The sequence below is a fragment of the Haplochromis burtoni genome, unplaced genomic scaffold, assembly GCF_018398535.1.
Source record: "Haplochromis burtoni strain Fernald_Lab_line unplaced genomic scaffold, NCSU_Asbu1 Contig_35, whole genome shotgun sequence".
In the NCBI taxonomy this organism is placed as follows: Eukaryota; Metazoa; Chordata; class Actinopteri; order Cichliformes; family Cichlidae; genus Haplochromis; species Haplochromis burtoni.
The window spans coordinates 1953049-1978636 of record NW_024582396.1 but is presented as its reverse complement, the minus strand read 5'-3'; the positions used below and the strand labels follow the sequence as shown (position 1 = coordinate 1978636).

The window sequence follows — 25588 nt, the reverse complement described above, 5'->3', positions numbered from 1 at the left end:
TGATATAGTGGACAAGACCTCGGAGAAGAAAAAACAGATGTAGTGAAGCCGGACATGCAGAGAGATGCTAGGGAGAGATGGAGGCAGATGTGGAGACCCCGAAGTTACAAAATGCTCCACAGAAAGAAAAACACACAGAAAGAGTTGAAAACATGAAGTCATTTGAGTGATTTGTGGCATACTGTTAGTCTGGAAACAGTCATCAGAAGGTGGATATGGCCAGCAACAGCACTCAGGTAGCCTGTGGTGTTTATACAAGGCTCCGTTGGTACTAAGTGGCCCAAAGTGTGCCAAGAAAAGTCCCCCACACCATCACACCACCAGCATCCTGAACATTTGACACAAGGCAGGCCGGATCCGTGTTTTCATGCTGTTTACACCTAATTCTGACCCTACTGTCTGAAACGCACAGCAGAAACCTTCTGCTGCTTTAGTCCTTCAAGGTTTGACGTGTTGTGTTCACACTTTGATCATTTGAGTTAGTTACCTTTCTAAAAGCAGTGCGTCTATTCTCCTCTGACCTCTGGCATCAACGGGCCATTTTCTCTCAGAGAACTGCTGCTTACTGGATATTTTCTTTTTGTGTGGGTTCTGCGGGACTACTCAGACCAGTCTGTCCATCTTTCAAAGTCCCTTAGATCACATTTTTACCACCTTCTCATGCTTAGGTTAAACTTCAGCAGGTCACCTCGATCAAGTCTACGTGCCTAAATGCTTTGAGTTGCTGCCACGAGAGATATTTGTGCTAACAAGGAGGCGAGGGTGTATGCTGTCGGCCTTTACAGGAAACAGGTGCTGCCAGTTGTTTGTTATCGATCCGTCGAGATCAAATATGTGAATTTCTTTAAAGCTTGTCGTTGAAAAAGGAAGCGCTAAGCACTCTTTGAGTAAAAACATATTTCTCTTAGCTTTAGTGCTCGATACGCTGAATAAATCTGAATATCTGAAACCACAAAACTGCTGAATGTCCATTAAGATCTCAGAAGAACAACTCAGCAACTCATTTTATTTTGAACACATTCATCAGTTTGAAGAAAGAACACACGACTGAAAGAAAAAAACAAGCAAATATGACAGAATAAGGTCCACTCCATTCTGTTTTCCTCAATTCAATTTTTCAGAATATACATTTTCAAATTCCACAGACTCCTGTTCACACCAACATCTCTCTGTATCACACTGTAATTATTCATTATGTAAATAAATACACAAAAACTGAAAGCAAAGATTGTTCTTGCAGCCTAAATGCAAATTTTATCATGAGTTCGTTTATCACCGTGCTGCTGCAGTAACAAGCTGCAGTGTGAAGAGTTCCTCAGCTGTAGCACAGGCTGTGCATGCAGACTGCGTCCAGTGTTAATGAAAGAAAGGCTGCAGGAGAGAGCAGGAGGACTGCCGGGCTCGTTTCCTGCGAACAGGAGCGTGAACACAGGAATCTCCCCTTTGACAAAATTAATTAATTAAAAAAATAATAATAACAGAGTTCAATCATATGAATAAACAGAAAACATACAAGCTTGAAATCCATCATTATTTAACTCCATCAGCTCAGTTCTGTTCAGGCGCACTGTGGCCTCTACCATTTTTTTTTTTTGGGAGCCAGAAGTGACCACATCTGGATGAGAGAGTGGAGTGACAAGCTACAGCTACTTTATTTAATGTGCATCAATAAACTGATGGATTCAGATATCTGCCAATTCATGCAAATGACAGACTTAAAAAAGTACAAGAATTTCCCCCAAAGCTGAAACACCGACTTCCTGGACCATGATTGGTACGACTGCACAGCGAGTCGTGTTTGTTAGAGAAACGCATTCAAAAATGCGCCAAAAGGAACCAACACCACAAAGAGTTCCAGTCAGGAACTCCAGTTAGCTGACGCGATGATAGTTAGCGATAGCAGCTTCAGCTCTTTTCAAAGAGGCCACACCCCTAATAATGCAAACTTTAGGCCTTAATGTGATATAAACAAGTGAAATTCACTTTGTGTACAGTTGTTCTGTAAGGGGAAACTGGCCATGGAGACCTAAACCGTGTTTTTGTTGCAGGCTGTAAACGGATATTTTAACATGGGCGTCTGTGGGGACTGACTCACTGCTGGAGCCTCTGGTGGACATTAGAGGAACTGCACGTTGTGGTGCTTCCATGTTAATTTCCCTGGGCTACTTTTTTTTTTTTTTTAATAAGACCACAAATTTTCAGTGCAGCAGCTTTGAGGTAGTGCTAACATGATAACAGTGCTCAGCATTCTTACCTGATCGCTGCAAAAATAACAGAACCGTGGCTGATAGTTGTGCACAAGCCAAAGTACTGGATATATTTATCTATAGTGGCACTCAGTCATAGACTGTATATAAAGATCGATGTACCTTTTGGGTACAAAAAGTAAAGCCTTAAATCTGCATCCCTTTTATTGTCCAGTAGGGGGCGACTCCTGTGGCTGTGGAAAGACGTCTGATTGTGTAAAAGTCCACGTCTGTCTCACCAGAGTTCTTTTGCAAACTCTTTGCCGATGAGTTTACGGCCACACGCGCTTGTTTTAAATTCATTGGAAGAACGTGACGCTACTTTTGTGAACACACAGAGTCCAGAAGGACGACGGAGCGTACGAGCCTACAGCCGCCCTCAGTCTCTCCCTCCCCACTCTCTCAGATAGCAACAGCAAAGCGTGAGGCAGGACTTTGCTAACCAGTGGGTCACATCACAATACAGAATCAAAAAGTTATCAAACACTGAGCAGTTCATCCTGAGATGGAAGTTATTTTACCTCAAAACCTCAAATGTGAATCTCGTGGTGAGATTAGAGCAGAAACAACGAAACATTAGAGTCAATAAGAGTCATCCTCTGATAATCACAAAAGTCTGTACAAAACAGATACTGTCACTCAGCTAAGACGCGCTTGAGAAGACGAGGAGGTAGAAAATCTTTAGTATTCATCCTCCACTTAGCATGCATGGCACTGACATAGAAAACTGGGTTAGTGAAGATGCTGGAAATACAGCAATAACTTCATGGTATCTACATTTATTCATGTGATAACTTTCAAAAGCATATGCTGATGCAACGCTGATCACTTTAGCTTTTTAGAAGGTGCAAAGGAAAATTTACAGCTGGTGAAATACATTCGACTCTGCGGTAAACCAGGCTGAAGTGTTATCCAGAAAACAAATACATTAAGTCTGTTAGGCGTCCACCTGTATACCTTACTGGAGTAGGACGATATTTTAAAGTGGACTTATTCTGCTCCATAGTTATTTATTCTTGGACTCTACCAGAGTAGCTTTGCATGATTCACAGTTCTAAATAATCCTTATTTACCTTTTTGTGGGCCTTTGTTCAGCCTCTGAGTTCATCCTCCCCCTTTAAGGGTGACTTTATTCTAATTGGTCTGAACACCAGTTGGGCGGGGCTTTTATAATATGACCATATTAGGTATATCCCGTGGCTGTGACATGAAGCGTAGAAAGAACTGTGTGAAACTTTTTCACACTTAGATGATGTTTGGTACAATAATTCACCATTTTAAGAGGTTATAGATATAACAGAGCAGAGTAGGTCCAGTTTAAAACTCTCCATTTATTTTCCTAATTTGTTTGAAATATTTGCGCTTGCAGTTCCTGCTCGGCTGCTTTAAAGAGCTGTCTGAGCTCCTTAAAGGTACTTTATATATGTTTCCCAACACGGGGGCGGCATTTAATCTGTGCTTGTTATGTTAATGACTTCCCTGGTGACTCACTTCACCAATTCGTGGTACAGACTGGCTTATATGAAGGTACAGCCCATCCTTTGTTTAGCTTCAGCTGATCTCTCTAACACCAGCTTTGGACATCGACTCAGCGAGTGTTTACACTTACAAAGCTTTAAAATAAGTAGCTTTAATGCTCACACAGGTTTGTCATTTTCCTGATGTCCCGTTATTTCAAAGAAAAGAGGGAAATCAAACAGCTGTAACATCAGATGAACATGTAACTTGTGCGATCCCCTCCGGTGCTGAATTACTGTTTTTCTGAGCACGACAGGCAAAAACACCTTTTATTACAATTCATATGTAAAAATATTTTGTTCAGTTAACCCAAAAATATTATTTTTATACAAGGTTTTTGTCGTCTGAGAGCACCATGTTTAGCACGCTGCTTCCACTGTACATTGCACTGACTGCTAAGCTCTTATTTTCCTATCTGATGATTGGTTACGACCTTCCCGGCAAACCAAATAAATAAAGCACTTCACCCTACTGCGGTGAGATACGAGGACAGTATGTGTCTGAACACCTTTGGCAGTGAACATGAAGCTGCTCAGAAAGACTCGGAGACATTCACAAACACATCATCTCATGTCTGACCCGCCCCAATCCTACGGCTTTGGCCTGAAGTTACAAACCTGCTGCCTCGACGATGGCTGAAGGTCAATTTCTACCTTCGATCATGTGATCGTTCATCAGCCCGCTAATTAAAACGTCAGCCTGTGATAGCCGACCTCTTCGCCCAAACTCTGATGAACTAATTAAAAGCTGATCACCTAATTAAACCCCCCAAAACTTTATATCCCAGCTTCCCTTTGCTGAGATCACACCGGCGCTCATTCAAGACGGTAAACTCTGTTACCATCAGTCATTTAGCCGACCTTGTTGAGGAGAATTAGTGGCTATTGAGCTCTTTCCAGTGGGACTTTTGTTTCCCAGAGATTAGTGGCACAGCGTGACAGAAATACAGTTGCAGATATACCGAGGCTGCAAACTAAAGCTTAGAAAAGAATGAGAAATAAATAAAAGTGCTGGACAGTAGCAGCAGCACTGTATCTGAATATATATATATTTTAAATGTGAGGTGAGATGAAAGTTACAAATGAAACAAAAACGCAAACTGAAGGCTTCCCATGGATGATTTTGGCTTCTCGGGAGCCTCGTAGTTAAAGAAAAACCACAACACTCCAACTCGTGTTCCTCAGCACGACTAAACTACATGTTAATCTGACCAAGGCTCGTTCTTTGAGGAGCTCCACCTCATCTCCGATGTCCTTTCAGCTTCTTGTTCCTCGCAGGGGTTTTGATTGGCTGACTGGCGGCTCCGTTTTCCTTCGGCACCGGAGCTGCCGCTGTCGGTGGAGACATCGGAGAGAAAGGGTCTGGCTCTCCGTCGAGGCTGGACTTGAACGGCCCAGCGGGGGAAAATTTTAAAGGACTGAAAGAAAGAAAAAAAAAATGGTCAAGTTATTATAAACATGAGCAGGAAGGATAAACAAGCTTATTTTGGATGATCTCCCAAAGTTTGCAAGAAGTCATTCCTCTAATTCTTCCCAGTGGGAGGATTTGCACTCTTCTGAGCTGGACTGCAGCTCTCACACTCTTACCCTGTAATCTTGTAATTTCAGTGTCAGTGACACTGTACTTCACTCTCTCTCATGTCAGTTCACAGCTGCCTATCTTGGCTAGGACAACAGAGACGTTTATTCTCAAGACTCTTACTTTCCTGTTTTAAAAAGTTCCCAGGGGCCAGTGCTGGCCTACCAAAGGATCCGATAATACAACCCAAATGTTTCATAAAAATGTGTCTTTGTTCCCGGTGTGGTGATGGACACATTTGGAAAACTAAAAATATCTCAGACTAGTTTAAATAAAAGTCCTGCAGAGTACATGTAGTGACTGTAGACTCAGTTAACATGAAAAAACTTAAAGAAATTCACTTTCAACATCTCAGGCTGAAGAACTTTCAGCTTAAAAATTAAATAAGTAAACATGTTGGCTATAGTCAAAGTCCTTTTAGAAAGAAGTCCCAGCACTGAAACGCTTCCAGGCAGATATTCTGGAGCTCAGTCACAACTAGGGATTGAGCTGTGAGGACCATGAACTAAAGATTTTGGACCGTTTCTCTTGAATACAGACTCACAGAAGTGTCTTTCTTTGCGTTACCTGATGGGCGTGCGTGGGCTGCTGTTGTGTCGGCGTACGTTTCTCGCTCGGGGTTCGAATGAGAAGCCTTCCTTTAGACTCTCGAGGACCGATGGAGCCACATATGTGAAACCCTAAAAACAGCAGACGAGCGAAGAGCCTTTGACTATCTGAGGCTTCATTATGTAGCGGACAGAAAAGAAGTCTGATGAGGAGGATAATCTCACAGCGAAGGCGAGCTCTGCGCTGTGGCTGAGCGAAGTATCATCCGGACTGTCCACGGGCGTCTGTCTGGTAAACCTGGTGTCAAACTGGCTCACGTCCTCATCCGACTGCTGCACATACGCAGAGAGAAAAGAATGAGCAATTAATAAAGGTATAAGTTGGTGAAGGTAAGACAAAGGCATCGAGCGGTCTGGGAACATCAAAGAGAAACACGCAGCAGGAGGTAGATGGGAAGAGAAGTTAATTTAAAGAAAAAAGGGAGTGGAGACTGCTGAATCAACTCCTCTGGCTTTGAATAAATAAAAGGAATAGATTAACTTGAATAAGAAACAGTGCCCTACCAGCTGTGGCTTATACGGCGGCTCCACTCTCTTATGCAGCAGGTCGTCCCAGTTAACGTGTTTAAAGAAGGCGTGTTTCTGTAAAGGAACAAAAGAACCTGTTCTTAGATTCTTGTGTTCTCGGGGGAACGCCACGAGTTCAGCTCCCTTTTGTTTTAAAGCGTCTGCTTTGGTTTAGCAGTGTGGAATATTCCCATCATATGAGCCGTGATCAGAGGTGTGGCCCTTAATCTAAAACCACATCTCATTTAAATGGAATCATTTTGACCTCTACGTCTTTGACCCACATCTCTTCATCTCAAGTGTCTTTGATTTCAATCTACACTTATTTTTCCCTGCACATCTTGTACCAGCACATCTTTGCTTCACATGTATTCACACACACAGTCTGATTCTGAGAAAACACTGTACATCAGATTGATTTCCGTACAGATTTAGTCTAAACGATGAACAGTCTGCAGGTATTTCAGAGCGTTTCCTGTGTTGTAGCTCACACAGGAAGCATCACAGTTAGTTACCTGGATGTCAGCACAGTCTGCTTTACTGGAGCCAAGTCTTTGGGCTGGGTTTTTCTTCAACAGCTGAAAAACAGATAAGAGTGGGGCGTGTCACCATGCAGGGAGATAACTGTGTGTCTAAAACCCTGAGCCTGAAATAATTACTCAAACACTTTTTCGGGTTTTACTCTTTCTAACCTCTACATTCATATAACACCAAATCACAACAGCAGTTACCTCAAGGAGCTTTGTAATGTAAGGTAACGACTCTACAGCAACGTTCACTTATAAGAAAACATTCATTTTCATTCAATGCTAGCAGTTATTATGTGAAGAACAAACAACTTTAATGGAAAATTAACTGATTTTGAGCAACTTGTGACTGAAAGTATTTGTCAGATAATTAGCATGACTTTTCAAAACTTTTCCAGCCACAAAAATCTGGCTTTTGCAGGTTTTTTGACTAAATCACTGAAACTAAAGTCATTCATTTGGTCCCTTTGCAAAGTTTTTATGTTGCTTTAAGGTGTCAGATGACCAGATGGAGGAGAACGGTGGAAGAAACGTCCACTGAAAGTATCTGTGCAGAAGAAAACCCAAGCAAAACATCCGGGTGCTGCGTACAAAACAAAGTTTTGTGAAAGTTAAAGGTGAACTTCACTAATGGCCTGGACTCAAAACTTTTACGATAAATATATATAAAGTTAAATGTTCCAGAGAAAAATCTGGACATGTTTAAAACCATCTGCTTACCGAGAGTTCCCTGGACTGTTTCCTACATTGATTTTATTTTGGCATAGAAAGGAGTGCGCTACACTGAGATGTGTGACTGGGAAGGGCAGTAAAGTCTCCACCGCACGCTGAGAAGACGGACAGCCAGCTTCTCTTGGCAGACGTGAAGGAGGGAGGCTGCTGGCAGGAGGCGAGCCCCGACTAATTCTTAAGAATCATTGATCTGACACCGAATCCACGAACAGCAATTACTCATATGTGTACAAACCAGACCAGGAGCCACGATGCATTATTTTAAAAAAGCAAAAATAACTGGGCTGAAAAACACATTTAAAACTGAAACCAAATCAATTTGAAACCCACTCCAAGTGGCACAATCTAAAGCCAAAACCTTGCTTTTCTTTAGCATGATTTATTTGTGTAACCAACTGGGAGTTGATGAGATACCAGTTTAAAAACTGTGAAGGGACAGAAACGAGTTTGCTACCCTGGATGTTTGATGTGTTTTCTCTTAGTTCACTGGAGAAAACTTCAAACAGTACATTTAAGCTTTAAAATGCACAGAAGGACAAGCGCGGCTGCACCGTGTTTCATGTTACTTTGTGCTACGCACCTTTTTGACGAGGTCTCTGGCATCGATTGTCAGGTACGGCGGCAGGCTGAGTTTACACTTCAAGATCTTATCGATGGTCTTCTTCCTGTTTTCCGCCGTGAACGGAGGCTGAAAACAGAGTACGGGATTCAGTCAGCGGTTACTAACAAGACATTAAAACTGCTTGTTAATCGATTCTGTGGGCACAGAAGTCACTCCATCCCAGCCTGAACCTAAATGCAGCAGGGTGGCTAAACTGAGGAAGAACAGGGGAGCCCACTGGTGGGAAATAACACTGCAACTGTCAGCCTGCACCACCAGTTTGGCCTCCTGTGACTTTTTCCTCGTTTGATGTGGAATTCAAGTTTACGTGTTGCTGTTCTGACATACTGGTGGATTTTTTTCCTGGACCAGTACGGCCCTCTGTAGGAAAGCTAGGGGAGCACAACTGATCCGAACAGCAAACACAAGGAGTCTGAGATCCTGCATTTTTTATTACTTCTGAACATTTGATGAACAAAAATGTCTGACTGTCTCGTCACAGTCCAAATGCTCACCATCAAGATGTCACTGCTTAATAACCGGATTTCCAAGAAGCTGAGGACAAATTTAAATCAGGTACAGGCTCATCGTCTCGCGCACTTCTGGGCCGTTTTCAGCTCGGCTGCTATTTTCAGAGCTTCTACTGGAAGTGCTGTTCTTGCACTTGTGCCTCCACATTGTGCATGCTGTGCTAAAACAGAGCTCCTTTAACTTCATTTTCATTTTCTGGGAAGTGGATGATGTCACGGTGAGCCAAATCTGAGGAAGAGCTCAACTGACGAGTTATTATTTCCATGTGCTGGCACAAGATGGCAAGGTTGAGGCCATTTCCTCTGAATGCTGATGCATCAGGGCGTGCTCACAGGCTCAACTGATGGTGCACAACCTCATGAATGCGAGGAACAAAAGCACAAGTAGACCCCTGGTCTTGCTCCTCCTCACTCCCGGAAACTGTGGACAGTTCAACTGAAAACAGCTCGGTCGTATCCAGAGAGCCAGCCGTTATCTCAAAATTCAGGTGAACCTGAAACAAGTTTATTTTTGCTCTCTGCAGAGGTCATCGCAGGACTTCTGATGATTGATCGAAAACCTGCAGCTGCACTGAAAGCTGACTGAAACATATATGAGGAGATGACTGTGAATCTGGGAAGCCTGTTCTTTGAACCTTCTGATCATATTTATACTGCTGCTGCTGACAGGCAGTTGAGACGTAGCTCCAGCAATCCAAGTTTTGTGGACAGAGGCGTGAATCCATCGCTTGTAGAAATTCTCTGTCCAACCACCACTTTGTTTTTAATAACCATTTTAGCTCAAGTATTGTGGAGCTGAGGAAATAAATATTCTCCCTTAGGGTGTTTGGAGCACACACTTGCTTTACTACTTTCACTCTTAAATAAAATACCTTGACTAGAAAATCCGATGTTGTGAAATAGATTTCAGCCTTCGTCTTTGTAAAGCAAAACTTTAAGAAACGGCCTGAAGGCTCCACAGAAACAAACTGAAACTGCAGGAAGGAGCATGAAAACCTCGAGGCTCTCTGGATGGTCAGTAAAAGCTCTTCTTTGACCTGCCGCTCTTTTTCCAAACCACCATCTATCGCCCTAAACTAAAAAAAATTGCAGATACTAGCCACAGGGGGCAGTCTTTTATTCTGTTAGGCTGCAGCAACCACTTCTTCATAAAAAGAGAAGCAAGCTTCCTCTTTTTGAGGCGAGCTTTAGGAGGAGGTACAGAGAAAAGCCAGCTTAGCCCTACAGCAGCCAATCAGCCTAAAAAACACTCCAGGCTCCAGCTTACCGATCCAGTCATCATATCGTACATGAGCGCCCCGAGGCTCCACCAGTCCACCGCTCTGTTGTGACCCGACCTGGTCAGGATCTCTGGAGCCCTGCAAGAAAACAGGCAAACACAAAGTGAGGGAGTGAACGTTTTTGTGATGGGTTATAAAGCCGAAGCCTCAGAGTCTAACGTTTAGGTGTGTGTGTTACCCACATGTACTCGATGGTACCGCAGAAGGTGTGTGTGACGGATCCATCGTGAATCGATTCTTTGCAGAGCCCAAAGTCAGTCAGCTTGATGTGTCCTTAAATAGAAAACCAAACTGAAGCACTCAGATGAGGCATAAACGACTCCCTGAGGTACAATTACATCCTGTTTAGAATTCAAGACATTTGCCTCTTTTCTCCACCTTCATTCAAAATGATGCCTGCAGTACCGCTAGTGTCCACTTGAGGCACGCTTTAAAACCAAGTTAGTTAAAATATGAGACTCTGCAGGAGAAATAAACACGTTTACAGGCAGCTATAAGAAATGAGACCCTCTATGGAGAGTTTCCACCTTCATAACAAAACTGCTGAAATTGTATTAAGTGTTAAAGCTTGAATAATTCCTCCTGTCAGTCAAACATAACTCTTAGACTGACAGGTGCATCTAAGCTTGCTAGAGTCCCTGAACTCTGCATCACAGTTGTGCTGTTAGAGCATTTTTAAAGCATTTATCTGCATAATAATATGACTGCTGTGCAGTTATTGTACTAACAGCGGCTCCAAGAAATCTGTGCCCCACATTTCTACATTTTTCTGCATTTTGTGCGTTCTCAGGCAAACTTGTGCTCTCACCTTGGTGATTGAGCATGATGTTTTCAGGTTTCAGGTCCCGATAAATAATCCCGTTAGAGTGGAGGTGACCGAGGGCCAGAGTGATCTCTCCGAGATAGAAGCTAAGCATACACAACATTTTAATTAAACATTACTTAAACAGTGAACTGTTTTCAGCATCATTAACAAAACGCACATACCAGGCAGTGTCCTCCATGAAGATGCCTTCCTTCTCCAGCTGCATGAACAACTCTCCTCCTGAGGATAAACAGCAGAACACATGGATGAGACAGAGTTCACACAATGTCAGAACAGCGTGGTATGATAACAAATATCAGAGGCTGGATTTTCAGTCACATAGATTTTGTTTGACATGTATTTTGGGTGCAGGTTAAGAATATTTCTACATGCATATCGTGTCTCCAATCCGTAAAATGCCTTTGACAAAAGGACCTGACGGGTAAGTCAGGGTAAAGATGTGTTGCCCCACAGCTGGATGTTGCCTCCAGCTTACCGCTCAGACACTCCAGGATGAGGTAGAGTTTTCCTCCCGTCTGGAAGGCGTACAGCAGATCTACGATGAACGGGTGCCTCACCGTCTCCAGGATCTCTCGCTCTGCTCGCGTATGGGCCGTGTCTTTAGCGTTGCACACTATCTTTGCCTGTAGGAGACAAAGAGTGGAAGGGGGGCTTGATATAATGACGACAGAGACAAACTAAAAAATGAAAAGTGCGAGGAAGGTGAAACAGCATCCAGGATCCGTCCACGTACCTTTTTCAGGACCTTCATGGCAAAAATTCTCCCTGTCTGAGCCCCTTGAACCTTCCTCACTTGGAAAACCTGCAGAGAAAGAAAAGCAGCAGGATGCTGTACGACTGTGGTTGCATCAGGTGGGACGTTTTAAAATTCAAATCTGAAAAATCAAGGATGTGGCAGCGACCCACTGTGGTGAATAACGGAGCGCCCTTTTTATTAAACAAACCCGATTGGAGGCAACCTTTTGAAGATTTGGTTGATGGAATTCCCCCAAGAGTATGATCACAGATTAGACTACCTAGTAATGTATAGAGAGGTAATAAAAGGTAACAGGGACCAGTAAAACTCTGATCTACTGTTATCAAGAAGGAATACATAAAACCAAAAGTCTGTGCTGAAGAAACATGCTACTTAAAGAAGTGTCACATGTGCGCACACAGACACACACTTTGCCATAAGCTCCTTTTCCCAGCACAGTAAGAAGCTCAAAGCAGTCCGGTCCGACTCTCTCACGATCCCTGTTGACACTTTCACTGGTCAGCTCCACCTCCTCCGTCTGGGCACTAGGCAGAGGAGAAAATAACCAGTATGGGTACTGGCATCAGCAGTTATTATTTATTTATGTTTTATATGCACTGTTAAACCTGCCTTACTTTTCTGGTTCTGGGACAGTGAAGTCACACACATCATCCTACAGACAGGGAGAAAGAAGACAAACAGGGTTAAATGGAGCTGCCATATTTCAAAGGTACTTTTAATCGAAATGAGGGCTGCGTAAAAGGAGCTGATAGTCAAGAATTTCAGATTATAGACTTTTGAAATGGATGACTCCTGCTGCCTTCTGGACCAAACTTCACACCTTCTAAAACCAACTAAAACTGAAAAATAGCAGCTGTGTCAAACAAGCCTGTGTATTCTATTGGAGAGATATCAGCTGAAGTTAAAATAGGGCTGGGTATGTAGTGCCATGTAGCACCACAAGATGGTGAAAAGGTCCAACAACAACAACAACAACAACACACAACATTCTTCAGAGCTGTGACACAGCAGCAAAATAATAAGGAATAATAAAACTTTAAAGCTTTTTTAGCTACACCCCTTTTAAAGTGGCTGTCTTCTGATTGGCTTCCCTGTGCAAACAGAAGTTTTGGGTACCCTGTGAGTTAGATTCTATGAGATGGCCAACCCATCGAGTTGTCCCCTTTCTATAAGAGCATACAAAGCCCAAAGCAGAAGGACAGGAAATAGCCATGCTCCCACTTTACTATAAAAGGGTTAGTTTTTCAGAATAAAACTCTAGTTAGTCAATTCAAAAGAATGCATTACTTTCCAAACAAAGCCTTCAGTGACTCAAAGTTATTGGGATGATTGTGCCAGGAGTTTCAAAATAAAAGCCCCTAGTTATAGTACTTTCTTTTAATCTCGTCATTTAAATTTCAGAATATATTAAAAAAGGTAAACCTGCTTTACAAATCTGTGATCTTCTTTCAACATTTTATGCAAAAAGTATATCATTTTCTGTCACTCCCTGTTTACCCTACATGTGGCACTTTATATTTTGTCATTATTTCACAATTTGTATGTTTATAGTATTTACAGAAGACAAAATAAAGAAAAACAGCATTTATCAAAACTTAACAATACATTTACACAACATAAATAAACTATCGTATAAAAACATGATCATTTTTCACATTGTTCTCATTTGGCTTGGCTATAATGAGCATTTAATGCAGACCTCTGTGTCACTGATGTCCTCAGTCTCCAAGTCGATGTCGAACACTCCTGCCATCCTGAAACAAAGTCGGTGCAGTCAGACAGTCTGCTGTGTTTCAATTCACTTTACTTACAAACACGGGAACATTTTTGGCTCCTGTGGACCTTCATACACCGACAGCTACGGCTGAAAGGTCGACAACTGCGGGTTTCAGATCTGCTCTAACTGTGTGTTTACACCAGATCAGAAGCAAAGAGTAACGTCACATGAATACATCCGCATTTGAAGCTCAAAGTGTCACCCAACAGCCAACAGGACGAGGAGCACACGACTGACTAGCATGAAATGCAGAATGTGAAAACTACGCTTTGCTGCAAATTCATAACTGGAAATTTATGTAGGATACTGGTTTGTACAGAAATCAGGTTTACATACTTTTATATTTGGGAAGAAAACAAAATTCAATGTTCTGTGACTCTGCAGAACATAAATAAATGTATTTATTCATTCATTAATGAGGATGTGACTTCCTAACAGCAGCACTGGGAGCCGTCCAGAGGTGCATAACCAGACGAACATGAAGGGCAGATTAGACTAAATTAATCAGACCAAAAATCTAAAAATGACACTATGCAAAACAAAATAACCCGATGGAAACTTTAAATGATTTTAAATATCAATAAAACATTGTAATTCACTCAGCAGTGCTTTTGTTGCAGTTATTACACTGCCAATCCCAGGTTGGATATCCACACGTTTATTAATGAATGTTCTGCTATACCAGGTGCCCAAATAGGAAAGGTTAACAGCCGAAATGCAGCTTCATTTCAAAGGTTTCTGAAAATGTGCTTGTTCAGCGTGTAACTCAAACACAGCATCAGCTGAGTCAGTTCAAACACACCTTCAGACTGTGAGCGCACTCCAAATTTAACCAACTGGACCACAACACACCGGGTCTGGAACCACAAAACCCAGCATGTTTAACCAGCTGATAATTAAGGAGAGAACAGAAGTTATCTCCAGCCTCGTCTCACTCTGCTGCAGCTGACTGGCTGTAACACCAAGCCGTGTGTGAATAACCGCAAAAGATACTGAACCAAACAAACATTAGCTGAGGCTCCACCGAGCAAAACACGGCCCGGCTAAGTGAACGCTTACGACGCGGCTGATCTTCAGTTTAAACCCGTTAAATGTGACACGTGAATTCTGTCTTTTTTTACTCGATCTACGAAGCCTCGGCGTGGAAAAAATAAGAACAGGGAAGGAGCTCATTCACTTCCCACGTTAGCCGAAACAAATAAACGTGTTACCGTGACAGAAGCGCTGAGCTTTCCCTGAGATGATTTTAGTCCCACAGATGGTCTTTTAGAGTCTTTAAAGTGTCACTAACTTCATTTAATTGTCAGTGCGGTGACACGTCAGGCTGCGAGCAGGTTTGACAGGCTAAATAAAAACACCGAGAACAGGCTAAAGCTAACTAGCCTCACCTGGGGACGCTCCGTCATCCGGCGGACGCTCGGTTTTCTCTGTACGGTGATTTTCTCTCTTCAAGCAGCTTTATGCACAACCAGCGGTGGCTGTCATTGCTTTGTCAGATTTTACTGACCTGGACAAACAACCACAGAGAGCTGTTTGGGTTCCTCTCATACGCCGCGCTACTCTTCTTCTACTGCTTATTGGGTGTATGACCGGTGTGTTAATAACCCGCCTTTACTGCCATCTACAGGACTGGAGTTTCGTAGCAGCAGGAAATCAAAATGCGAAAAACAATAATTGTTTTTCATGTTTAGCCTGTCTGAGTAGCTCAGAAACTGCTGATCTGCTGGGATATTCCCACACAAACATCTCTAGGGTTTACAGATAATGCTCTGACAGGAAAAATTATACAGTGAGTGGTAATTCTCGTGGAGAAACTACCTTGATGATTGTTTTGAATTAATGGGAAGGCGAGAGTTACTCAAATAACCACTCATTGCAATCAAGAACATCTCTCAAAGCATAGCAGATCAAGCCTTCATGTAGATGAGCTACAAAAGCAAGTGTCCACCTGTGGTGACACTTTAGTCAGCTAAGATTAGGAAACTGCAATTTCCCACAACTATAAAATAGAAGATAAGGGGGGGAAAGGTTACCGGGTCTAATGACTCTGGATTTCTACTGCCACATTCAGATATCGGGATCAGATTTGGCTGTAAACAACATGAAAGCATCGCTCCATCCTGCCTTGTATCAGCAGGTCAGGCTGCTGGTGGCGTGATGGTGTGGGGGATACTGCTTGGCACATGTTGGGCCCCTTAGTACCAACTGACTGGTGTTTAAACTCCACAGTCTACCCAATTACTGTTGCTGACCATGGTCTTTATGATCGCATTGTACCCATCCTCTCATGGCTGCTTCCAACAGGAGATTCATAACATGGAGGAACAGCTGACAAATATGCAATGACTGTGTGATGCTGTCATGTCAGTGTGGGCCAAAATTTCTTAGGAATGGTTCCAGCACCTTGTTGAATCAGTGCCATGACAATTTTATTCTGCTCTGGAGGAAAAAGAGGGCTAAGTTGGTACTAGCAAGTTGTACCTAATAAAGTGGCTGTGGAGCGTACACGTGCCTGTCTTCAGTTAGTCAATTCAAAAGAATGCATCTGTGCCTTTTTAGTGGTAACAGTGTTTTGTGCTGTGAATGTTTTGTACTTTTCATAGTAATTAGAATATAGCAAAGATAAGGGGTTTGAAATATCAGCTACTTGTTTACTTTTTTTAATTAAAGTTTTTGATTTTATTGTAATTTGTTGGTGATTATTCCAGAATTAGTACAGTATAGTACATTTAGCATGTGAGTTTGAAATGTCTGTTTCTTCTCTTCGTCCTCATGTATTTATTGTTCAGCTGCAGTTTTGTCTGTCATCATTTGGGTTTCCACAAAGTGACCCATTTGTTTCTGAGCCACAGGTTTCCTGAGAGGATCACAAAAACTGTCAAAAATGGGGAAAGAAGTTACCTGAGAATCACCTTCATCCAGTTTTACCCAGTTGTTGGTCATTTATCAGTCATTTCAGTAGCAGTGTCAAACTTGTGACCTTGTGGTGAAATGCAATTTTCCAGCTTGGGTGTAGTGTGGGCAAAATCCGTTAACGTGTTTCCTAGTGTTAATCAAGCTGTGTTTGTTTTGGAAGAAGTAACGGACCAGGATCATCTGAACACTGACATTTTGAACTTACTTTTAATTTTTTTAGTCAAATTAAATTAATTAGCAAGCAAATGACATATGGGTGCAGGGAGGTGGCGAGTAATCATCGTGGGCTTTTGTTATTTTAGATTTGGGGTTCCTGTTTTGTTTTCATTGTGAATCTATTCGTGTGAGGCTTCAATATCAAAGCACTACTGACGCCAAGTTTTCATTTTTGTAAGGTTAAGGTTCTGGTTCCCATTTTTTGAATCCTCTCATATTTTAGTCTCATGGCATTTCCTTGCCTGTTCCTCCCTGTTTGTCTTGTTTCCCCGTTTCTGTTATGTTTACTGTAAATCTTCAGTCAATCACTCTTTATTCATACAGCACCTTTAAAACAGGTGGTGCAGATCAGTGAGACACACCACAGGATGAGCACCTAAAATAATTGCAATCGCAGACCGTGGTAGCATTTTTAGGCTACCTGGAAAGACTGTGGTTGTTCACTTCCTCTGCAGGGTCTGATTGTGGGCTACTGAACTTAGATCACAAGAAAATAGATTTAAGAAGAAAAAAACTAAAAATCTAGAATTAAAATACATTTTTTAAAAGTAAGATCCATCATAAAACTTATATGATCAGTAAGTTGCAATGAGAGACACAAAAAATGTAAAAAAAACAAAACAAACAGTGAAACCGAAATATTTGTTTCATTGGAGAAAGTAAATAAGAAATAAGGTAAACAATGTTTTTCAAGTCAAAACTCAGTCAAAAGTTGGGATGACGCAGTTTTATGTTTGAAGACTGAATCACTTCCAGCTGCTCTCACATCTGCAGAGATACATGGTAAACATTTTCTCTCCAAAGGTTTTCGTCCTGACTCAGAGGACCTGATGGGTTCACGGTCGAGTCCTGCTAGATCCAGAAGCACACATTCCTTTCTTGCTCAGAGTTTAGCAACAGTTGTCTGGTTATAGAAGGACGTTTTGGTGACAGATTGATCCGACAAACAGTTAAAATCTGACTCAAAGGGCCCTCCTATGTTTCTTATTTAATGTAAAAAAAATCAGTTCAGCTACATCTTTACATTTTAAAGTTAATCAAACTGGGTCATCAGTGTGAGGCCAAAGTCACATCTAAATGTCTTCTGTTAACTTGAGACCATCTGTTATTTCCTGTACTATCATGTGTGACCCATAACAGGCAAAATAAACCTGCACCAACTAAAAGAAAAATCCCCATATGACCCACTTCCCCATACGATCGGGAAAATCCAAATCCAACCTAACAAAGGTCTGATTGTCATATCAGACCTGTGAAAGAGACACCCCCGCCACCGCGCTGCTCGACCACATGCTCCCCTGTAATGTTTTTAAAAACAAGCTGATCGCTGATCTTTTGGTTAATGTTTGCTTTATGATATTTTCCACCTCAGGTCCTCTCACAGAGGTGACAGTTGTTTTGCTGTTGTGTGCTCGGGGTTCATGTGCTTCTTAGAATTTCTGCCATTTCTGTGGTTTTAACTTCCCTTTATGTCAGCCTGCTTCTCATGCTCAAACTCCAGTCTTTATTTCAAGATTCACGATTCTTTATTGTCATTATGTACAACAAAACATACAGTTATACTCCCTCACGTGGTGCACAACATTTAATTAACAGATAAATGTAGTGACGTATAAAAAGTATAAAGTCTAAGTAAATATATACATACAGATACATATACTCATGCCTACATAAGTACACAAAAATAACAAATACATGTATGACTATAAAGGCAAAAGCAATAGGAATGAACATGAGATATTCACAGACTATGAAATGTACACAAAAAACTGATGATTACATGAGAATATGTGTATATCTTAGGATGTAAACATGCAGAATCAAAGTAGAATATTGCAGTTTTTACTTGTGTAGTAACATTTTATTACAATAATTTAGTTCCAAATACGTTACAGAGCAACAAAATACTAATATTTTTTTTAATAGTTTATAACCATTAACAGGTTAAGCAGAACTTAAATGCCAAGTTAGCCATTAATGTCAAGGTCATGTTTCCGGCTGTCCCCGGATCTCCATGCAAGTCTTACAATGGGATGATTGTAAGACTCGCATCAAACTACTGTGGAAAATTTACCTCACAGCAGAAGTGAAAGCAGTTAAAAGTAAGAGAATACAGAAGCAGGCTTTCAGTGGAAACAGCGGCTTGGCAGCTGAAAAGGAAGTGGTCTGTTAGACCCTAACATCATCACCTTCAGGGACACGAAAATAGATACAAGATGAGGTCTCACTGGATTACATCGATTCTTACTGGTGAGTAAGAAAAATGCTTTGTGGGGTATCAAAAGTCTGCTTTAGGAAGGAGGCAAATTTCAATGATACTGGTGGAAATTTCACCTTCCAGCAGGTTAAAGTTGTGTCAGATGAACAAACAGATATGAGAGAGGGCGTCATGATGGCATGACATACACTCGATGTGGTTGTACTAACTGTGGTGATGGGAGCAGGACGTTTCATTGTTGTTTTTTGATTATTTTAAATGTTAAAGAGCAAAAAAACTAAACTACAGAAATGCTCATGAGGAGAAAAGTTCAAATATTTTCATTGAATCAAAGAACTTGGGGTCATCAGGAAGTACTCAGGAGTCAGACTGCACTGCTGCTCGTAACAGAAAACAGCACCCACGATTACAGATCAGCAAGCTCCGACTCAGGATACAAGAACTCACAGATATGTTCCACTCAAGTCACAAAAATAACATGACCTCCTCCAGCTGATTCATAGGATATACGTCTCAAAGAGAGAATTGAGCGTCATCTGCATAACATTTTAAATCTACAACATTAATCATCTTAATGATCTTAAAACCCCTTTCCTCGCTTTTAATTGAATTCTGATGCTCTTCTGTGAAGATGGTAGTTCATAGGTGCTTCTCCTCCAAACTGGCTGTGGGTCTGCTGGGAGTATAGGATAAAAGATGCAAATCCAGAAGTGGAAATCCAGGAAACCTGGAGGCTACAACTACTGCCAAGAAAACCTTTCCAGTCTCTGTCCAGTCAAATGAATTTGCTCCAAGTAGACTCTGATTACACACTAACTGCATAAAACTCAATGCACCTGAATACACTTTGAAGACTGAATGCTTAAAAAGCATTAAGGTGTTATGTATTGATTAAACAGCAAAAATATTCTTTTTAACCATTTCGAATGGAAAAAAAACTCTTTCTGAAAATGAATCCGCTGAGTGCTTCCCATCAGAGCCAATGAGTTCTTTTTTGGATGAACAGACTGTAAGTAAATGCGAAATGAGCAACACTTTTACATAACTGTGGATACAGAGAAATGTTTTTGAAACACTTCTTCAGAAAATAAAGGAAAATGAGCCGCAGTGTGGTCCAGTTCTGTGAATCTGTGGTTTCCATCCACTGAGTAAGATAATCATTTCAAATGGAAATATTTTTCAGTTAGATGGTTTCTGTGCCAGCAGCCCTGAGTGTAGAGTCATAGATTGTGTATGACAGATAAACAGCCGCAGTGATGTCACCCGCTGGTTTGGAATTCGTTTTTAAGCCAATTTAGCATTTTTGTCACCATCATGTTTGTTTGTTTGGAGACAGATGTGATTGCATTCATAAACTGTATGGATGCACATACAAGCTAATTCGCTGCCGTGTTATTTGTCAGATAATTCAAAGTGACCCAGGCACTAACAGCATAAACTAGCTGTGTGCTGGCTGCAGGTGCAGATTTTTCCACCAGGTTGTAAACCTGTTATTTGTGCTGTGATTTATATATATATAGGAGACACTGGGGACTCACTCAGAGTCTGAGAAAGGTTCAGGTGGACTTTAGACGAGCTGCAGTTTTTCAACATTTTCCCACTGCTTGAGTAAAACTGAATTTTAAGGACACTGCAGAGAGAGATCTCTCTGTGTGGCTCGTTAAAAGTTGGTGTCCCTCTGATCCCCTTCAGAACTGATCACATCTGGGTTCTGGATGCTGCTTGTTCCTGCTGCTGAGGTCCAACACGTCCAGCTGGGTTCAACAGCCAGCGTGGGCTGTAACCTCTCCTATCTTTATGACACAACGTGGCTTAAGCATCACCCAGATAAACCTCCCACCATGATCTTCTCTGCCAGCCTCAAAGAGGGACGACCCATCCAAGGTGACCGATCATCTCACTTAAAAATGTTGGAAACATGCAGAGAATGTAAGGCTGTGATTTCACTTTGTGAAGCAGGTGACCAGTAACTACCAGTTACTCTTTTTTTAGGGTTTCAGCTCAACAGTCGTTATACAGTGACTTTGGTGAACCGCTCTCTGGCACTGATGATCTCCAGTATCGAGGACAGAGACCTGGGGCTGTACTACTGTATTTCCTACATAAACTCAGACTTAAAAATTGGGGAAGGAACCAAGCTTCAGGGTAAGAGTAACCTTTAGGTGATATTTCACTGTGAAATTTTTCTTTAGCTCAGAGTCAGTTCTTCCACACAAACTTCCCCTGCAAAGTCCAAGCAGGACAGAAGGTGAGGTTATGTACTTGATGTAAACACAAATTTAATTCAGGAGCTATTTTACAAACCGGGCTGGACATCGAGAAATTATGCAACTTCTAAACGTTTGCTCGGACTCCAGCCTGAACGAGACGGATTCATGAACAGGTTTTTTAGAAAGATGTCGAGTGAAGTGTGGTCTAAAACGGGGGTGTCAGACATGGCCTGGTAGACAGAACTGGTCTGGGAAAGGGTCCAATTCATCCCACTCACTGGCTTCTGAAAATTTCACTTTTTACTGTACTGACGTCAGTGTTACGGCCTTCTTACTAATGACACGACCCATGGAGTGTCAGACTACACCCAAGTAAGAGATAAAGCATTAACCTGATGAACTTCTTTGATTTACAGCTGCATTTCTTTCTAATGTTGTTTAAATCACATTTTTATATTAAGAAGTCTCCGGGAATAAATGTGGAGTTAAACTTGTTCACACTGAAAGAAAGAAAACCAGTCAGAGGTGATGCAGGACTTCATGTCTCAGAACATGTTTCACCCTCAGCTTTATTTTGTCTGTTTGTCATCAGTTTCAGGTTTATCTCGGTTTCTTTTTAATCACTGGTACTGCATGATCACGGGTTTCATCCTCATGATTATGGTACTGGCTGTTTGTGTCACCCACTGGAAAGCTCGGGCGAAGGAGAAGAAGAAGAAGACCGCCATCCGGACCAGATGCTGACATCACCCGTAAATATATGACAAATAGTAGTAATACTTCAACTCCGACACCAACTACACTTTCACAGCTGACAGTTTATGCCCACTATTACATGGATTCAATGTATTAATGTTGCATTTGTATATATACAACCTGTGTGTGTATGTCTGGGTTTTTATTTTGTGTATAAAGTGTAGATTCTTTGTTTTTCTTCCACTTCTTATTTATGGCATTCTTATGTTGGGTTGCTAAATGCACTGTATTTTTTCCTTCAAGTAGTTAAAATGATTTGTTGCTATTTTGCTTATAAATGCAAAAAAAAAGTTAAGTCTTTGTGTATGTTATTATCCATGTTGCTCAGTTATTTAGTTCCCCACATATCTTACAAAGCTATGAACTTCAGTACATCTGGAGACGCCAAGATAAGGCAACAGGCAGATACTGGAGGTCGTTGGTTTTCTTAGAAATAAACTGAAGTGTATAAGAAATAAATACAAATATTTCAAAGTTTTAAATTTAAAGTTTTTTAAGTTAAGCTAACAAGTGTAAAGCTGGGGTGGGAGTGGCCTCATAAATAATTACAAATTATTTTAATTCACTATTGGAGTAACACAACCGGGCTCCAAACAAAGCCTAGTTTTCACCCCTGCATGCCATACTGCTTCACAGAGTGAATGGGTTAAACGCAGAGAGTATACCGGTACATTATTATTATAAACACACGCCACAGACCGAAAAACGGCGAAGAAGCAAAAACTCCAACGCCCGAACAGGGACTTGAACCCTGGACCCTCAGATTAAAAGTCTGATGCTCTACCGACTGAGCTATCCGGGCTCTGCACGAGTTCACATAAATGCTGTATATGAGAGACACGTGCCATATAATTATATTGTTTGGGTTTTTTTTTAACTGGTCCGGATCTACGTTAATGGCACAGAGTCGTTTACAGTGTTTATAGCCTTTACAATAGACCCTGTGCACGAGAAAATGCTAACTTCTTGTTTTATGCTAAGGTGCGCATAGTCTATTAGCTCTGAAGCGTTTGAAAATACCGGGGAGTAGCTGGCTAGCTCCCTGTTACAAACTGCTACCTTTACTAAACTGTATGCAGCTACAAAATGCAGCAAATACATTTATACAGACGCAGAAATACCACAACAACAACTTTCTCTGATTGTAATTTTTACACTACCTGATTTGTAAACAGAGAATCAGGCTACATTACATTAACAAGAATGAACGAATGACGAAGAACTTCTACAATTCATTATATAAGCACAGAATTCTTTATTTCGATGCGCGTGGCTCTTGTGGTCCTCCATATTCATAGGAATTTTGTTTTGTAATAATTTATTTTGGTTTTCTGGGTCTTCACTTTTAATGAGATGAAAGAAAACTCTAAATTCTAGGGAACCTTGCTGGGTCGTCTAGAAGTGTCTAAGACACAAAACTAAGAATGAAAACAAAAAATTATTCACAGGCCCCAGCGAGATTTGAACTCGCGACCCCTGGTTTACAAGACCAGTGCTCTAACCCCTGAGCTATGGAGCCTGGGACGAAAGCGAGAGCCGCCAGTATTACCAAAATAGTTAGAGTCAAGTTAGTACAACGGACTTTGCAGGAGTGTATCTGTAGAACCAAAGCGCCATTATGTTTTACGACATAATTATTAAGTAAAACAGACATTTTTGAATCTTGGTTACACACGTCATCAGTGGAAGCTAATTGGAACATACATATGAAAAAGTAGAGACGTAGAGATGAAGAGAAATGACTTAAGACTTTAAAAACGTCTAATCGGCTTCTAAAAGTTGATAAACGTGCAACTGAGTTTTCGTTATTCTGTGATTTCAATTTAAATGTTTTCAGTTTAAATAAAACAATCTAGATGTCATTCCATGTCCTCCACTAGACGGCAGTGTGCGACCACCCACACAAAGACAACCACTTTCCTAAACTCCTTTCTTTTAAAAAGAAATTTCAGTGAACACATAGAAAAGGGTTTAATTTTACATTTGAAATCATATTCCACCTGTGCGCGTGTTACAAAAAGTAAGCAGGTCAGTAAACTGAAGCTGAATGTGTTCTCTTTCTTTGCGTCCACACTGGTGCGTTTCTGGGCGTGGAGTGAGGGGGCAGGAGCTGGTGGGGTCCCCTCTGGAGCCTCATAGTTTTTCACCAGTGTGTTAGTGAAGATGGAGGCGAAGGGATACGTGCCAGATTAATTTCATCACATAATGGAGGCACCATTTTCCCACTTTTAACCCTTTAGATGGATTCTACTTCCTGACTTTTTGGATAGTGTATTTTTCAGATTTATAAATAAGAGAAGAAAGCGAAGAGTGTTTTTCCTTTGTTGGGTAGAGAGAGGGAGAAAGAAAGGAGCCATGGTTGAGCCGAAAGGATAGATTTTCATTCATGAAGAACCGGGATTTTGTTCCGAAAGTCTTGGAGTGTGTGGACGCAGAAGCTCGTATCAACAGGTGAGTGTTTTATACAAGTACTAACATTTGTGCGTAGATTAAAGCTGTAGAAGAGTGAGTATTTCAGGCAGACCTGCCCTCACAAACCTTTAGATTTTTCTTTGCGATACAAGAAGAGCTAGTATTACTGAGAATATGCTTTTTAAAAGCAGGAATGAGAAATCGCGTTTGTGAATTTATTTGCAGGCTGCTGAAAATGAAGTGATTGTGGGTTTAGTATCGAGCCGTGGCGACATTGTTAAAGCTGTTTCGTCTATTGCTGGACTTGTTTTCTTGTTTATATGATTTTTTTTATTTTATTTTGGACTCCCTCCCCCCTCCCCTGCTGCTGGTGAAATGTGTCCGTCTGAGTGGACATTCCTCCAGATTTCAAAATTATTTCAGAATTTCAAGCATTAGCTACCAAAAAAACTGGATCGGCGTTTGGATTCTCTCCATCTCTCCTCCGCTTCTCCTTTTCCTTTTTTTTCTATTTGATCTACTAATCAAGGTGCAGGTACAGGTGGCCTGTCTGAGCGAGAGAACATACAGGGAGAGTCAGAAGCTGCATGTGTGCATTTGTCTGCATGTGTCTGCATCTTTGGCGTGCGCACTCGTGCGCGTTGAAGAGTGTCCAGCGGTCATTTCCCGGTGCCCTGGGGGTCACTTTATACAGCCGTGAATGGCCGACTGTAGCAGAAGTCTCATGGGAAGCAGGAATCAGCTGAAAGAATCTCAGAATCAACACTTCATCCTCGCTTTAGTCTGTTTGGCTCTCGCTGCAGCGCACGCCAAATACGCACAGGTGCGCGCACGCAACCTGCCTCCCCCCGTCTTTTTCTCCTCAGTGTCTACCCTTTATTGTTATTTCACTAATAATCAAATGCAGTGTCACGTGAAGGACTAGAACTGTCATATTTGACGTGACCAAATCTATGTAATACAACAGCATCTCCTCTATCCTGTCCAATAGGGGCGTGCCTCGCTTTACAGTCGAAAATATTAATTTTCTGTAGCTACACACGAATCTGCTCAATGAATGAACACATGAACAACAGAGGTCACGATTATTTCACTGCCACGAGACTGTGGTGGGTGGGTGAAGATTTGTGATATTTTTGGTTAATTCTTGTCATAAACAAAATGCACAAAATTCACAATGGTGACATTACCAGACTCTGATCTCAGGTTCAGATTTTGTTGACATTAATAATCTGGATAATTTCCATTTAAGATGAACATAGTGTCGCTAATAGTGTCATAGTGACATAGTGTCAACCAGCATTTAAAATTGAGTTATGGAAGCACTCTCCACTGCTAGTGGTTTTTTTCTTTTCTTTTCTTTTTTTTTTGGG

The 25588-nt window shown here is 41.4% G+C and overlaps 2 protein-coding genes, 2 non-coding genes and 1 gene segment (V, D, J or C); 2 read left to right on the top strand and 3 right to left on the bottom strand.

Moving 5' to 3' along the window:
- Positions 1–971: 971 nt before the first annotated feature.
- Positions 972–15066, bottom strand: LOC102301891 (ribosomal protein S6 kinase beta-2). The gene is made up of 16 exons (XM_005919298.2): positions 14876–15066; positions 13410–13464; positions 12325–12362; positions 12120–12234; positions 11687–11755; positions 11429–11576; positions 11115–11172; positions 10936–11036; positions 10310–10400; positions 10115–10205; positions 8297–8404; positions 6973–7035; positions 6455–6532; positions 6116–6223; positions 5910–6022; positions 972–5181 (listed from the first exon to the last, which is right to left on the bottom strand). Exons 2-16 carry the CDS (start codon positions 13461–13463, stop codon positions 5004–5006), a joined length of 1413 nt encoding a protein of 470 aa, XP_005919360.1. The 5' UTR covers position 13464; positions 14876–15066; the 3' UTR covers positions 972–5003.
- Positions 15067–18736: 3670 nt separating this feature from the next.
- LOC102301588 lies at positions 18737–22268 on the top strand. The segment is given in 4 exon segments: positions 18737–18869; positions 20530–20721; positions 20830–20982; positions 21640–22268. Coding segments are annotated over 4 exon segments (531 nt in total).
- Positions 22269–22532: 264 nt separating this feature from the next.
- On the bottom strand, positions 22533–22605 carry trnak-uuu. The gene has a single exon. It is a non-coding gene; the product is annotated as a tRNA-Lys (tRNA).
- Positions 22606–23249: 644 nt separating this feature from the next.
- trnat-ugu lies at positions 23250–23322 on the bottom strand. The gene has a single exon. It is a non-coding gene; the product is annotated as a tRNA-Thr (tRNA).
- A 614-nt stretch (positions 23323–23936) lies between these two features.
- Positions 23937–25588, top strand: part of LOC102301098 (E3 ubiquitin-protein ligase DTX1) — a 43783-nt gene continuing 42131 nt past the window's right edge. Inside the window, exon 1 of the mRNA XM_005919296.3 lies at positions 23937–24254. Within this exon, the coding sequence (XP_005919358.1) occupies positions 24190–24254 (65 nt within the window). The 5' untranslated portion in view covers positions 23937–24189. The remainder of the gene's footprint in view (positions 24255–25588) is intronic.